This window comes from Colossoma macropomum, unplaced genomic scaffold, assembly GCF_904425465.1.
Source record: "Colossoma macropomum unplaced genomic scaffold, Colossoma_macropomum, whole genome shotgun sequence".
NCBI lineage: Eukaryota > Metazoa > Chordata > Actinopteri > Characiformes > Serrasalmidae > Colossoma > Colossoma macropomum.
In genome coordinates, this window is record NW_023494793.1 from 10,075,147 (window position 1) to 10,090,892 (window position 15,746).

At 40.5% G+C, this 15,746-nt stretch overlaps 1 protein-coding gene across 1 annotated transcript; it reads left to right on the forward strand.

Moving 5' to 3' along the window:
• The first annotated feature begins 111 nt into the window (after positions 1 to 111).
• Positions 112 to 13,214, forward strand: zgc:152830 (uncharacterized protein LOC767682 homolog). The gene is made up of 16 exons (XM_036578438.1): positions 112 to 160; positions 1,411 to 1,452; positions 2,432 to 2,522; positions 3,581 to 3,729; positions 6,175 to 6,283; positions 6,520 to 6,641; positions 8,615 to 8,714; positions 8,843 to 8,918; positions 9,020 to 9,105; positions 9,903 to 10,007; positions 10,219 to 10,294; positions 10,734 to 10,852; positions 11,289 to 11,372; positions 11,617 to 11,674; positions 11,797 to 11,978; positions 12,548 to 13,214. The coding sequence occupies exons 1-16, from the start codon at positions 150 to 152 to the stop codon at positions 12,677 to 12,679; spliced, it is 1,542 nt and encodes a 513-aa protein (XP_036434331.1). The 5' UTR covers positions 112 to 149; the 3' UTR covers positions 12,680 to 13,214.
• Positions 13,215 to 15,746: the final 2,532 nt, after the last annotated feature.

Consider the following 15,746-nt stretch of genomic DNA (forward strand, 5'->3'; position numbering starts at 1 on the left):
AATTTTATTAATATATCGAGACTGTGTGATTTAAGAAAACTACAAATCCCACAGTCACGGGGGAGACAGCGAAGTCACGTGACCCGCATCTTGATAGTGATGTCAGCTGATCGCTGCTTCAGTCCAGAAGGGAAGAGCTCACGGTCGAGATGTCTTTGAGGTACCGGTATCACTTTTAAGACGTATTAACGTGCAGTTTTATTAAAAACAGGCTTTTTCCTGCGGTTTTGTTTAATGTGCATCTTGACTACTGTTTTTGGAGGTTTTGTTGAGTTTTGAACGGCGTTTTTATTGTATTTTAAGCTTTGTTGTGCCTTTATTTCTGGACTTGGTTTTGCTAAGCTGAAGCTGTTTCTCCTCTGTTGTTAATCTTTTATAATCTTCCTGCTTTGTTTTTGTTGTTTTTCTGCAGCCATTTTAGTGTAAGAGTTGAGAATCCGAGCCTTAACATCATTACTGTCCAGTTTTGGAGGCTTAGTTTAATTTCCTCAATTGTCGCCTGAGATTTTTAGTTGATGCTGTCAGCAGTTTTGTTTCCTGTTTTGCTATAGACTTAAATTCCACCAGATTTCTACATAATTCAGTCCTTAAGATGTAAACATGGTCATTCAAACTGGTTTGGATGTGAAATGGTTCGTTGTAGAGAAACTTACAGACTCTTAGGAACAGGAATCAGGGGTCACCATGTCTACAACACAGATATAGTCATTTTATTTACTATCCAAAACCTCCAGTGAACCTACACGTGAGTTTTTATATGTAATGTTGATGATGGTAAAATAGTCATAAATCTAAAAAAATGTTTTCTTTGGGGATTGTTTTGCCTTACAACATCTTTCATGTATCCCTCCACCATAAATGGATAAAATAAATGGTTTAAAATACATTTCTAGCCAAAACCTTATCACAAAACTATCATAAAACAGTGTCTCAGGCAGCATATTCATAATATATTAACATTCTATGTGGAAGCTTTTAGAGGTGGATCTCTGGCTCCTATCACCACTTCTGTAAACAAATTTGACTCTGTTTCTCTGGAACAGAGCATTTCACACCAAACCACTCTGAATGACTCTGTTTACATCTTATCCATTTAATTCTGTAGAAGTTTTGAAAAATCAGTGGAGTTCCCCTTTAAGTTCGTGAGATTGAACTGATCTACCACACAAAGTCAGACTGTGTTGCAGATGCACATTAAAGCATATATAGTCTTAATATCCTCAGAAGTGTGAGGCAGAATATAAGAGAAATTGGGGGCTGAGAAAATATGTTGGAGTTCAATGTCAGTGTTATATAAAAAGGCCACTGTGCATGATTTTAATGTTTTTATTTATTCTTTTACATTTTATCTGCATAAAGGTGGCCTACAGCATAACATAAAATGCCTTTCTTTACTCTTTGCCCCTCTAGCGTCCAGCCCATCCAGTGGACCACTGATTACAAGGATACAAAGTGAGTAAATTACGGAGCAGAGGTCTGTCACTGATTGTTTCATAACCACCTGCACTTTAGACTTCACCCTCAGCTATCAGATCAGTAGTGAGTGATGGCTGTATAAAGATTGACCCCCAGTGACTGTTGTCTCACTGCCCCACTAAGTTCTGCACAGAGCTGCACAAAATATTCCTGCCTTCGCAGTTCTGATATGGTAGTGATGTGCAAATGAGCCCTCTAACCAATTACAGTCACAGCTCCGGATGGGTGAGTCTGTGGCCGTTAAGAAGAATCAAAACGTTCGTACTTGGGTGGCACAAAAATGGCATTACGATACTGAGACATTTTCATGATGCATGATCTGCATTATGATATTTAGTTTTTGATTAGTTGCAACAGACAAAAAAGAGCCATGTTTACAAAATATTGTCAAAAATATGAATACAGTGATTTTTATGCACATACTGCGCTGCACTACATGCAGTTAAACAGGACAGATTATGCTTTTTAATGAAACATGCAGTTGTTCAGTGTTCTGATATTTTACATAATGTATCCTGATATTGATAAATATTGTTATATTGCCCTTCCCTGCATGTAATACAACAAAAGTAAATTATTTTATTCAAGCCAGTCTTTAACCATGTCACCTTGTTTGTTCACTGTATTTTTAATATAATAAAAGGCGTATTGCAATCGCAATATTTTGCAAAATATCGCAATGCTAGAACTTTGTCCATATCATGCAGCCTTATTTCCACAGTTACCCCATTAACAGCCCCCAGACTTCCACTCTGATCTTCCTGTCCACATCTATTCATGTATTAATAATGTGGTAGTTTTTAGTGATGAAACCACAGGACCTCATAGTTAAAGGGTTTTAGAAGCAAGTTTAAAGCTGTTACTCTCTGTCTCAAGCTGGGATTAACATGAGCTGCGTAGTGAAGAAGGGAGTGATGTGACCCTACACTGTGCTGTTTGTCTCTGTTCCTCACAGTTATGATGGCATCCTTCTGGTGACGCAGAACATTGACAGTCTCCCCAAAGAGCTGGAGGGTCTGAAAGATCCTCTGCAGGACTATGGAGCAGTAAGTTGAAAATGCACACAAAAGCTTTACTCAGTTTTTTGGGCTGGTTTTGTGAACAAAGACTGGAAAGAAATTCCAAAAGAGAGGCAGAATAAAACAGGCAAGGAGACGTGACACTGACTTCAGGACTAGTTCAGTACTAAGTCAACACTTTAGAAATTCTTTAGAAAACAAAATCGAAATATCTACATGATGTGAGACAATTTGTTTATTTTGGTACAATTCAGTAATACAATACAGTAAATACACAGATGTGACTGTTTCTGACAAAATAGCCAAAGACATTTAGACTGCGTTCACAAGTTGAAGTGACTCAGATCTGATGTTGTCAGAGCTGTGTGGACACGCAAATCTGATCTTTTCAAATCTGACCTGAGTCTCTTTCATATATGGTTCTAGATCGGATATGTATCCGATTCATGGCCGTGTTACCTTAATGTGACGCTCAGGTTGTAATTCATGTGTTTTTTTCCCACTGAGCGTGCACCATCATTCAGTGTTACCAAGGCAGCAGCGCCAAACAGAGGCTAAAACCTGTAAACGGTGGAAAAGCAGCTCATCTCACCTTTTTCGCCGGTTCGTTCACAATAATGACAGATTTGAGTCACTTGCCTAAACGAGTGTGAACCATCTTGTCGCAGAGATCGGATTTTAGCAAAAAATCGGATTTGAGCAATGAGGCTTAGCCAAAAGAATGAGTGCATACTTTATCAGATATTATTGGTATCTCAGTCCCTGGCGAAGCCACAGCCATTTGTGTCCGGCAGTCCAAGAGAGCATAATGAACCTTGTTCTGGTTGGTGGAAAGGTTGGCCTTCCGTCTTCCGCCTCCCTGCTGATATAACAGGTTTGGCAGTTTTCTCCTCCAAGCATGTTGAACAATGACGATGACATTGCTTTAGCAGCAGTTTGGGTGGAGCTTCATGTGTCTTTGAGGAAGCATGTGCTAAAGTTCACCCTTCCAGCTTGATGGCATCATGCGATAGAGGGAGACCAAGCTGCCTAATGGAATGGGCAATGACTAAAATCATCTACCATCATGCCTTTCTCTTCTGCAGGTGGACAGTGGGCTGGGAGAGGAAGTGGTCGTCCTAAAGGTTCCTAACTTACCAGGTAACAGATTGGTGTTTGCTCCCACTGGGCCAGTCAATCGGGACTATGATGACGTGAGACGATTCAGCGATGCTGCTGGAAACGGAATTAAGAGGTCAGTAAGGCAGCGTTCAGCTGAACTCTGCCCAGTATATTGTTTGATAACTGTTATTGCAATCTTAGGCTTTGCAATAGTGAAATCACAAAGGGCTGCAGTAAGTGGTTCACAGAATGCTGTGAACATATTGACCAGTCTGTGGGTCTTTCATAATCAAGGCATTTAGGCCTGTCACAATGATTACATATTTGCCTGATTGAACTTATTTTCCCCAGTCATTAGATTTTACAGTCATGTGTTTACACTAGAAAGGATAGTATGCCCACTCCAGGTAAGGGGAGAGGTCCTGCCCCAGGTACGGGAGTTTAAGTATCTCGGGGTCTTGTTCATGAGTGATGGGAAGAGGAATCCTGAGATCGGCTGCAGGCTGGGACAGGCGGCAGCAGTAATACGGTCACTGTACCGGACTGTAGTGGTGAAGAGGGAGCTGAGCCACAAGGCAAAGCTCTCTGTTTACCGGTCGGTCTACATCCCAACCTTCACCTAAGGTCATGAGCTTTGGGTAATGACCGAAAGAATAAGATTGTGGATACAAGAGTCGGAAAAGACCTTTCTTTGCAGAGTGGCAGGCTACACTCTGCTTGATAAAGTGGGTAGCTCGGACATCTGGGAGGAGCTTAGAGTAGAGCTGCTACTGCTCCCAATGGAGAGGTCCCAGTCGAAGTCTGTCAGGCACCTGATCAGGATGCCCCCTAGATGCCTCCCGGTGGGGGTTTACCAGGCATGGCCGACTGGGATGAGACCCCGAAGTTGTCATAGGACTAACTGGAGGAATTATATCTCCAAGTTGGTCTCCTGTGCATTTATTGAGACGCATAATAGGCTTTATGAAAACAACAACTTCTGAATGGTGCTCTAACACCTGTAGAGGGCAACAGTGAGTGTGGCTTGTTTATTTTAGTTCAAGCTGTTTCTTTGGGAGCCGAAAATTGTCGACAGCTGGGAAGCAAAAAAAAAGCTAATCAGCCAGTTTGGTTACTTTGTGCTTGTACTATAAAAGTTGCATCCAGTGAACAAATGACAAGTGACAACTGTTAAAAGTTGCAATTATTTAAATGAATATGAATCATCAGCAAAAATTCAGTTATCATGACTAACCTAAAGGCGTTTTTCATGGTCCAATAAACAGTTTCTGACACTTCTGCAAACACTTTTTAATTTTTAATAGTCAATTTCATTTTTATTTATTACAAGACATATTGCAGTCACTATCTGTAGCACCTATAATTAGTTCATGTTATCTTGTCTACATTAGATAACCCTAATTTACCTTCGCACATTGCCTCAACTCGGCACGTTTCACATTGTTTCACATTGTTTCACAACGTTTCTGTGTGACCGTAGTAACTCCTGATTCCAGACATTATAACAGGGGTCACCAGTCATATTCATAAAGGGACAGTGTGGCTCTGGTCCTGGAGATATATACTATATGGCCAAAAGTATGTGGACACACCTCCTGATTATTGAGTTTGAGTGTTTTAGCCACATACATTACTAAAAGGTGTATAAAATCAAGCACATAGCCATGCAGTCTCCATAGACAAACATTGGCTGTAAAATGGGTCATACTGAAGAGCGCAGTGACTTGACGCACAACTGTCATAGGATGCCACCCTGACCACAAGTCAGTCTGTGAAAATTCTACACTGCTAGATCTGCCCGTCAGCTGTAAATGCTATTATTGTAAAATGGAAGCGTCAAGGAGCAACAACACCTCCATATCAATGCTCATGGCTTTAGAAAAAGGATTGTCCAACAACCTCATGTAAGTGTGATGGTCAGGTGTCCACATACTTTTGGCCATATAGTGTATCTGTCTTCTGAGTTTGGAAGTCAATGATTGACTGGATCAGGTCTTTGATATTTGAGTTGGAGGCGAGATATGCAGTGGGGTAGATCTCCAGGAGAGTTGATAACCACTGAACCTAGACGATAAAGGTTTTGATTGGTTCCAGCAAACTCTGCTGAGTAAGAAAGTAACAGCACTGAGTTCTGTGATTCATCGTCACACTTACGGTGTTATATGATTAGCCAGAAAGACGTCACAGGCTTTGTAGATTGTGCCATAGTTTTTTAGACTTTCCTGATTAATTGCACTGACACCATATACTTAAACCGTTTCTCTCAGCTCTTAAATTCATATCTCTCAGTCTCTGAACAGGCCGACCCACAGCACAGTGCAGGCTGTGTGTTATTAAGTGCAGAGAAGTTAGTTTTACTGTACAGTGAAATTTTTAGCACATATGATTAGCTGAACCGTTTAGACGACAGTTCAGGATTGTGGCCCTGCAGAACTGCAGCTTGACACCATGTTTAAGGAAGAAGTTTGGCAATTTGATACTGCACTGTTAAAGCTTTTGTAGCTTTGTGTGGAAATGAAGGGTGACCAGCCGCGCCGTCTCAGTTACCAGCCTGAAACTCCTGGTTTTGTTTTCTCAGGGCAATTAAAGCAGGCATACAGCGCCCTCTGCTGGTGTGTCCTCCACACAGCAGCTATGAGAGGAGCACTTTGGTGGCTGTACTGGGAGCTTTACAGGTGCTCTACATGGTGAGGCCCTTTTGTTTCCTTTATGTGACTCATGTGACTTCTTATGTCCTCAGGAACAATCAGACTGAATGAAATATTTCTCTATCAGACCAAACATTACCGTGTCAGATCACAAGAGATGGCAGCCTCTCTCTCTCTCTCTCTCTCTCTCTCTCTCTCTCTCTCTCTCTCTCTCTGTCTCTCTCTCTGTCTCTCTCTCTCTCTCTCTCTCTGTCTCTCTGTTCTGTGTGTTGTAGCCATTGGAACTGAGGGAGGTGAAGACCTCCCCTCATAAGGTGGCAGTGCTGGGTGTGTGGGTGACGGAGCAGACGCAGGGGGAGCAGATCACTGAACTGGCCTCTGCTCTGGAGAGTGGCAGGTAAGTGTGCGTTTGCACGAGAGAAAATTTCGGTGGAAAACTTCAAAAGCACTTTTTTTTTTTTAACCATGTGAGAAAAGAGTGATTATTAACTTTTTAATGACTTTAGAAAATGATTTTTATTGTAGTGTTGAAGTATTTCAGATTAACAGAAGTAATGTTGCTCACACACTACAAAAAAGATGAGACAAAGTCAGGAGACTGTGTGTTTTTCTTTCATGAAGTGCCAAAATGCCAAAACCAGACTCAGCAGATGTTTCGGCTTGCTGTCATCAGTGTCTACGCATTCCTACACCCTACTTAGCATGCAGCAAGCTGTGAATATGAATACAAGTAAAATGACTGCATGTTTGGCTGTTTAAGAAATTCTATAATGAACTTTTTTCAACTTAGTATAGAACAGATAGTTTCTCTAAGCCAAGAGATAGAAGTGGATGCCAGAGAGTGTCCTTAGCATTGCCTTTAGTGATGGAGAGAACATGACATCTTAACACACAAGCAGAGAATATGTTGTATTTTTGATTTTATTAACTACAAAACACTGCAGGGCATGAATTAGTTTAGACAGCTCAGTCATATCATGTCCATTTAACACCTGCAGGTGCTGTTGCAGAAGCCTTATTCCTATTTACATCATACCCTGTTAGCAACAATATATTCCTATTAACCTGGGTCAGGTTCAGGGCCGTAACTAGGATCAAAGGCCCAATCCCATTTCTTATTTTTACCCCTTGTTTTTGAGTGTCACTTTGCCCCTTGGAACTGAGTTACAAGGGGTAGTGGTTGAAATCTTCCCCTACAAAATGGGACCCTCAAATAAAGAAGAGCATTACTTCATTAACAGGCTACTAGCGCTGCTCTGTAGGCGACCCTGCCAGTCTGCGGTGACTGCAGAGGAGGGTAAAGTTCAGCTCCTCACTGCTGGACTTTAGTTACATTTAGGGAATCATATGCCTTTAAAGAGGGGGGATATGACAATTATGTATCATCACCCACCCCTAATTCTTCAGTGATATGAAGCTGAAGCCAACTTTTGGTCAGCTTCTTGTTGAAATTTTGAAAATCTATGTGAAATTTAGCTAGCTACAGAGATATCAGCATACAACTAGTGATTTTTCATAACTTATGAAGAAAAGCACCATAAAACATTGAAACGACATTAAACTAAGACAATACAATGTTTATTTTTATTTATTTTTAACAGAAAATGCTTACATTTGTGGGTTTCTTTAGTCGCTCGCGTAGCCATCTTACTGTTTTTTCTTTTTTTCTTATTACACTCCCCCGCCCCCCCTCCTTTGGAGTGAACATGGAAAACAGAGGTGTAGGGGCAAGGGGTGAAATGGGATTGGGCCAAAGACTCAAAATTTACTGAGGTCCATTTTGGAAAAATTGACCTACGTCACACAGTGAATAATACTATAGTCACATGGTCTGTTTTACACCTCAGTCTCTCCTGTTTCTTAATAATTAAGTGCTCCCTTTTTTATCCATATACAGTAATGTACCTTTCACCTCTTATATACTCTTTTATTTACTCGTTAAACTGAAAATATAAAAAAGGGAAAAGTGAAAATGTACTGTACCTGTGTTTCAGTAATGAGTTTACCGGAGAGTTCAGCAGTCCAGTGAGAACACCCAGCACCAGTGCCTCATAGCTAACAGTGGGGCAGTGTTTTGCACAATTATGATGGACATTTTAGACCAGTTATATCAATTTTATGGTTGTTTTATTGATTTTTCAGACATATTTTATTTTAGGTGTTATATGATTAATTGAACTGGTTACAGACTAATTACTGAAATTGAGCCTTACTTAAGAAAACACTGTTTACAGAAAATGTATGTTTGTTTTTTTTTGTTATTTTGTCTGTTTTGTTTTTTAATGTGAATTGGTTTTGTCTGACCCAGCAGTGGTTCTCTCAGACCCTGTGTTTGTGTGTAAACATCCTGTGTTTGTGTGTTTTGTGTAGGTTTGTGTATCGGGACATTGGTGGCTCTGATCCAGAGCGTATGGCTGCACCTCGCGTGGCTGAGTATGTTAAAGAGCTCTTCAAGAACTCGCCTGTGCAGGTAAATACAGAGCACCAAACTGCTGAATCAGGCAGTTTCTTAATGGAGACTAATCATTAAGGCATACAGTACCATCTTTATTGTTCTCTCTCTCTCTCTCTCTCTCTCTCTCTCTCTCTCTCTCTCAGGTGAAGGTAGTGAGTGATTTGAGCACTCTGGAGAAAGAATACCCCTGCCTGGCTGCAGTCAATCGATGTGCTAATAGTAAGATGTCATTTCTCAGCAGTCTGAAAGCAGTTTGCACTGCTCTGTCTTTCAAAAGACACTTTACTAATAAACTTGAACAATGTATGTGTGTTTTGCAGCTGTGCCGCGTCATCAGGCCAGAGTGATTCACCTTGAGTACTGTGGAGAGGGACCCATTCAGAAGACCCTTATGGTGGTGGGCAAGGTACATAGCGTTTTCCCTTTATCAGAGGAAATAATGTTTGCATTTGCTTAGCCAAGTGAAATAATGCAGGCAAAAACAAAGCGGATGCAGAAAAATGTACCTCAAAACAGATTCAACAGATAGGAAAAACAGTCTCTGGTTTTGTCTACGATCTGTGAGTGAATTGAGTACTATTGTGTTTGGTTCCATAATATGTTTTTATTGAAAGTACCACCTGGATATTTGTTCATTTTCATCAAGTTTAGTGATTAATCAGTTTATCTTGGGCCACATTCCAAAGGCCTGATGAGCGCATCGTCGCTGTCCAAAAAAAGCCAAGTTTTTCTATTATTTTCTACTTTGATTTGAGCAAAGCAGTTACCCTTTATATACCCTTTACAGTGTGAGAATTCCATGATGAATGGACCAAAAGAAATAGAATAAAATGTCTTTACATTAACCCTTAAAATCCCAGGCTTATGGCACACTAAGGCTTATTATTCAGTAATTGCTTGGAATCCTGTGTAAACTAGCTCAGTTATTCATAGTGTATAATTTTTTTAATGTACACTTTTTTAATGTAAACTAATTTTTTGGACAGTGATAATATGCTGCAGTTCAATATGTTATTAAATAAAAGTTATTCTTTGAGAAGAGATTGTATTAAAAACAAACCATCACATTCAAATCAAACCAAATCATGGCATTATGATCAGAAGGTCAACTGAATCAAAAACATTTCGAATCATTACCCCACTGATGTCTGTGTGTCTCTGCATACTTGATCATGCTGACTGTGCTGCTGCTCGGTCCTGCAGGGCATCACCTATGACACAGGCGGAGCGGACATTAAGGCTGGAGGGGTCATGGCTGGAATGCATAGAGACAAGTGTGGATCCGCTGCTGTCGCTGGATTCTTCCAGGTACTTGGAACATACAGACTCTCAGAGTTTCAAAGGGTTAAAGGTAGTGCTTTTCCACAACACAAAAGCACAGTGCTGTAGTGCATTCTGTAAAATCAATTTTCAGTTCATACCATTTCTGTTAAATGTCACCACATGTTTGTGTACTGTGATATCGCCATGCAGTAAATCTTAATGGGGATGTGAATAACAAGATTGCTTTTATTATCAGATTTTGGCCAAACTGAAGCCCAAACATCTGAAAGTCGTGGGTACCATGGCGATGGTGCGCAACAGCGTCGGCTCAGGTACGGTTAAGCCCATTTCATTACGCAGCGTGAAGGGTAATACTGAACCATGCCTCGACGCTCATTATTTCACACCAGACGCGTTGCGTTTTCACGTAATACAAATGTCTGTATTGCCGTTTATTGCTTAAATAAATTATGTAGATGACAGAGAGATCAACAATAAAAAAGATTCACAATATGAATCTACACAAGGGATTTCTGTCACCTATTCAATGAGTTAAAACTACATTTGTTGATTTTTTGTCTATTATTAATAATAGCTAAATAATAATAATTTGTTTATAATTAATAATAGTCAAATTACTTTTTGAACACTGGTGTTTCACCATATTGTATTTTCCTGTCTGTGGTACTGAACTCCATTAAGTAAGTTTTAATTGCATGCTGACTGTAATGTTGCTGCGTTGTGTGTAATAGAGTGTGTGTCTCTCTTCAGACTGCTACGTGGCTGATGAACTGATTGTGTCTCGAGCGGGTCGTAGAGTGCGTGTGGGAAACACTGATGCTGAAGGCCGGATGGTCATGGTGGACCTTCTCTGTGAGATGAAGGAGAAGGTATGCACACACACAAACATGCCAAACTAGCGTTTGATTTCAGATGGATTTTGCAGCCATATTTTTCCCAGAGGAGGATGTGTAATGTAAATAGTGGGAATTGATTGGCTGATTGCCATGAGACACACTCAGTAACAAAAACAACACCTTACTCTGAAGTGTCTGTTAGCAGGTTTTGTTATTCCATTAGCATGAGGTGGATTAGAACAGGACTATTAAAAATCTACACACACTGAAGATTCATAGTGGATTAAAATCGCTCCACAATTATTACTGTCAGACTGTAAAACTACACACTGCAGATTCATACTGGATTGAAATCAGTGTTTGTGCTACTAATCACTAACATTACAGAACCTCCCTGGGTAAATATAGCCTAATCCAGATTCAACAGGGCTTTAGACCGTTTTGTATTCACTGAGTTTGTTTTCTTCAGGCAGTGAAAGAAGCGTCTCCACATCTGTTCACCATTGCCACCCTGACTGGTCACGCCATCAGAGCCATGGGACCAAACTACTCTGTGAGTTCATACATGTGTGAAACTCCACTGCAATTATATATCATGGTGACCTTAAAATGTGTGATAGCTTCGGTCTCATTAGTTTTTAAGCCAGGGTTCTGGGTTCCACCAACAATTAGACATGGTTATCTCACTTAGTGATGGGCTGGTTCTGGGTTATTTTCTTGAATAGCTTTTCTGAAGATTTCCTGAAGAAATGAAAGAAAATTGCTTGTTTACATGTAATTCATTTCTGTCTCACTAGATTATAATGGATAATGGAGCTGCTCACCGCTCAGGCAATGCCTTACAGTGGCAGAAAGGTATGTGTAAGAAGGCAAAAGACTTTTTAACTGGTATATTTTGCCTGATGCAATTGTGAGGTTTGTAATTACTGTGTGTGTGTGTGTGTGTGTGTGTGTGTGTGTGTGTGTGTGTATTTCAGCGGGCGAGGTTCTGGGCGATTTGTTTGAAGTGTCCACCATCCGTCGGGAGGATTATGATTTCCACAAAGGAAAGTCAGAGTATGAGGACATTCTTCAGTCCAATAATCTGCCCTCCTCTGCCACGCCCAGGGGACACCAGGCCCCCGCAGCCTTCCTCATCATGGCCTCTGGACTGGACAAGGTAGACCAGTACTGGGATTATATTGTTGCATATTCAGTTGCATTACATGGTTAAAGATTGCCCTGCATTATTCTGACCCACATACTTTACTTGTGTTGGATCATTGTGAATACTTTGATTCGTCAGAACAGCCACAGGAACTCGTCCAGAACTGTGATTTAATTGGTTGGAGGGCTCATTTGTATTTGCAGCCTTCAGTGTCATCATCGTCATGTCAATTAATAAACAATATATTGTGCAGCCCATACGCTCATACACACCTGCAGTATTCTCACATTATTAGTTAGTTCTCCAAGATGGAGTATTGTACAGTTTCCAACTAGGCTGGTTATGATCATGAAATTTTAGCTGATGAAAAATTGCCACATAAATAATTGCAATAAAATATGAAAAGATTGGTTAATTTTACTTTTCTCTGCCTGCTGGTCTGCAGTGATTTAATCGAAAACCAGAAGACGTTTTAGAGGCAGGCAAAAGTCACTACATTTTGAAGGAAGATTACGGGAAAACAATGAACTGATTAGATCACTGAAATGATTAATCATGCTTGATCTCACTCTCTCTCTCAGCATGGAGTCGACTCTGACAGACCCCTGCCCTACTCCCACATTGACATCGCTGGATCCAGTGGGCCCTTCCCAGGAGTCCCCACTGGGGCCCCTCTGCTTGCCATGGCAACCAAATACATCCTTCAGCCCTGAGCTGCCACCCATCCATTCTTCTGTTCATTTATCCACACATCCCTCCATTTTGGCCTAGTGCATTTGTCCAGTTCAGTGATCTGAAGTCCGGCCTCATTCAGTACGTCTTGCTTTAACAGAAGCTTCTCAGGTCCTTGATCAATCAGTTGTTCCTGTAAAACTAGGTTGATATCTTTCACTGTTCACTCTCTGTCCATGCAAAGCATCTCCATCCATTGCTTTCTCTTCTCTGTATTTCCATGCTTTTACTCCATCCATCAAAAGTCACGTCCCTTTAGACTCTACTCGGTGCCGTCCTCAATCTTCAGCCAAATCCAGCCTGATCACTTCCCTCACAGCCTTTCTGTACATTTAAGTACTGATACATTCAGCCTTACCCTCATAAGGTCTTGAGGAAAGATGTATGGGATGGGTCAGTGCTGGATTTTGCTCTAGTTTGTAAATCCGTCCCTTTTTCTGTACTGATTTTTCTGAGTAAAGAGCATGAATATGTTTGAATCCAACATTCTGAAATAAATCACTTTTAGCAAGGAAACACGCTTATTTCCTTCATTTTCCATTTGTGAGTATCTCAAGATGGTTTATTCACTGATGAAGGCAAAATTAAAATATAAAGTGTGCTGAAATGAAAGATGTGGGCCATTTAGCATTACACAAAATGACCTCATGGTCTTAAATGCTATATTCCCCACTAGTGTATTTCATATATCTGAATTAACGTTTTAAGTACTGCGTTAATGTTGACAGTTCACGCCAGAGTAAACATCACCACTAACTGGTGAACAGTGATGTATTGGCAACTTGTTGAAACTAGTTTGTTCGTTCACAATAGATGAACACTTCCTGTACTTTTTAGCTGTAAAGCCTGTTTGGTATCACTGGAGGTGCAGGATACTGTATAATAGTTGGGCCATTATCAGTATACTGTGCCTTTGGGAGCTCATAGGTAAAAAACAAATTCCTTTGAATATTCATCACAGTTTTAAGATTTATAGACTAACCAGAAAATATATCAACTCATTTCATTTTGCAATGACAAACCAACATTATGTGACGCAACCACACCCTGCCATGGACAAACACTTTCTAAAGTATTGTAGAAACTAAAGAGTCATTTTCAAGCAGATATTGTGTCCTCTTTTCAATAGTAATTTGTAGGCCCCTCAAAATCTTTGTTATGGATTTTTCTATAAAATTACTTTCAACATCGGACATCCTATTTTCCCCATACAATAGTAACAGCAAAATATTTGAACAAAAACTGGAATAAAATTATTCAACTCACTGTGAATAATAAATCAATTATAATTGTTTGTCTACCTGTGAAGAATTACTTATTTTCACACAACATGAAAATGACAGAGTGGACAGGAACATTTCATATTTACAAAAAACTGCAGTAGTTTTATTAACAGTGTGTTCATAATAAATAGTTAAGCTTGTATTTGACAGGGAGAGTAGTGTTTGAGTGAGTGACTGAATGTGTCTGTGTTTTGGTCATGCTTACTATTTAAGTGCCCTGTTATGTGATGAGTGACAGGAGGTCAAATTATTTTAAAACCTTGCAAAAACACTTTTAACACCAACAGTTCAACAGTTCAAAGGAACTAAGATTTTATTCCGAAATTGTTTCGAACAACTACAACATGAGAAAAGGAATGTATGTGTCTACCCTGTCATGGGAAGACAGGGTGGACATTTTTAGCATTTGCCAGCTTCTTCTTCGAGTTCTCCTGTTCCACCTTAAATGGTGCAGCAGATACATAGACCACTGTAGTCGTGTGTCACTCTGTAGTCCTCGCTATGCCCATATTAGGAACTCCGGGTCTAAGCTCCATTTCTCTATGGCCAGAATGAACAGGGTTTTCGGAAAACCGTAGGTCAACTATGGAAAACTGTAGTTGACCTACAGTTGCAGACATGTCAAATGTTCAAGATGACCTTGTTTTGTTTCAAACTATTTTAACTGTTCGTTTTTAGCCGTTGAGCTCCATTCACTCCCATTCATTGAAGACTCACTCGCGAGCGCCCTCTGCTGTTTAGCAGTCCTGTCTTTGATATAACGGGGGGAATAGGAAGTGGCCAGGCTCCTCATAAACCGGCTCTGACCACTGTAGTCGTGTGTCATTCTGTAGTCCTCGTTATGCCCATATTAGGAACTCCGGGTCTGAGCTCCATTTCTCTATGGGCAGAATGAACAGGGTTTTTGAAAAATCGCCTCTATCGCCCCCTGTGTTAAATAAACATGTTCAGAGCCCGATACGTTTTGCCCTGAGAACATTCTTCTCCTGAATACACCCTGGATCATCTGAATTACGAGATCGTTAAAGAGCTATAATACTAATATTGCTACATGCGAGCTAAAGCTACTGCGCATCAATCTGATGTCACTAAGCTAACCTACACGACACTAAGGCGGGCTGTGGCGGAGCTCTGACGAGCTGTGCTACCTTATCGAAATGTTCAACTGTAGCGCATTTTTACAGATATACCCGTAAATAAAACCTCTAGGTGGGATATTTTGATAGACTAAAACTCCTTATCAAAAATACTACCCGGGTTAAAACTACGAGGCTGAATTCAGCTTCTTTTTTCGCAGCTTCTTGTTTGAATGTTCCCGTTCCACCTTAAATGGTGCAGCGGCTGTGACTAGCTATCACAAACATTAGCAAACGAGACAAAATACTGACCTGTCGGTTCTGTGAAACCGCAGAAATAGAAGTTCCTAATATGGACATAAGAACGTAGCGCCGACTACAAAATGAGGACAGGACTACAGTGGTTGTTATGTCACGTTCTGCACTGCTGCGCCATTTAAGGTGGAACGGGAAAATTCGAACAAGCAGCGGCGAAAAAGAAGCTGACTTCAGCTTCATGGAGGGTTGAAAGGCATGATATGAGGAGGTTTCTCTATAAGTTCACTATAAATTGACTATAACATTAACTTATTTTTTTCTGTTTCACAGAACCGACAGGTCAGTATTTTGTCTCGTTTGCTAATGTTTGTGATAGCTAGTCACAGCTGCTGCACCATTTAAGGTGGAACGGGAACATTCAAACAAGAAGC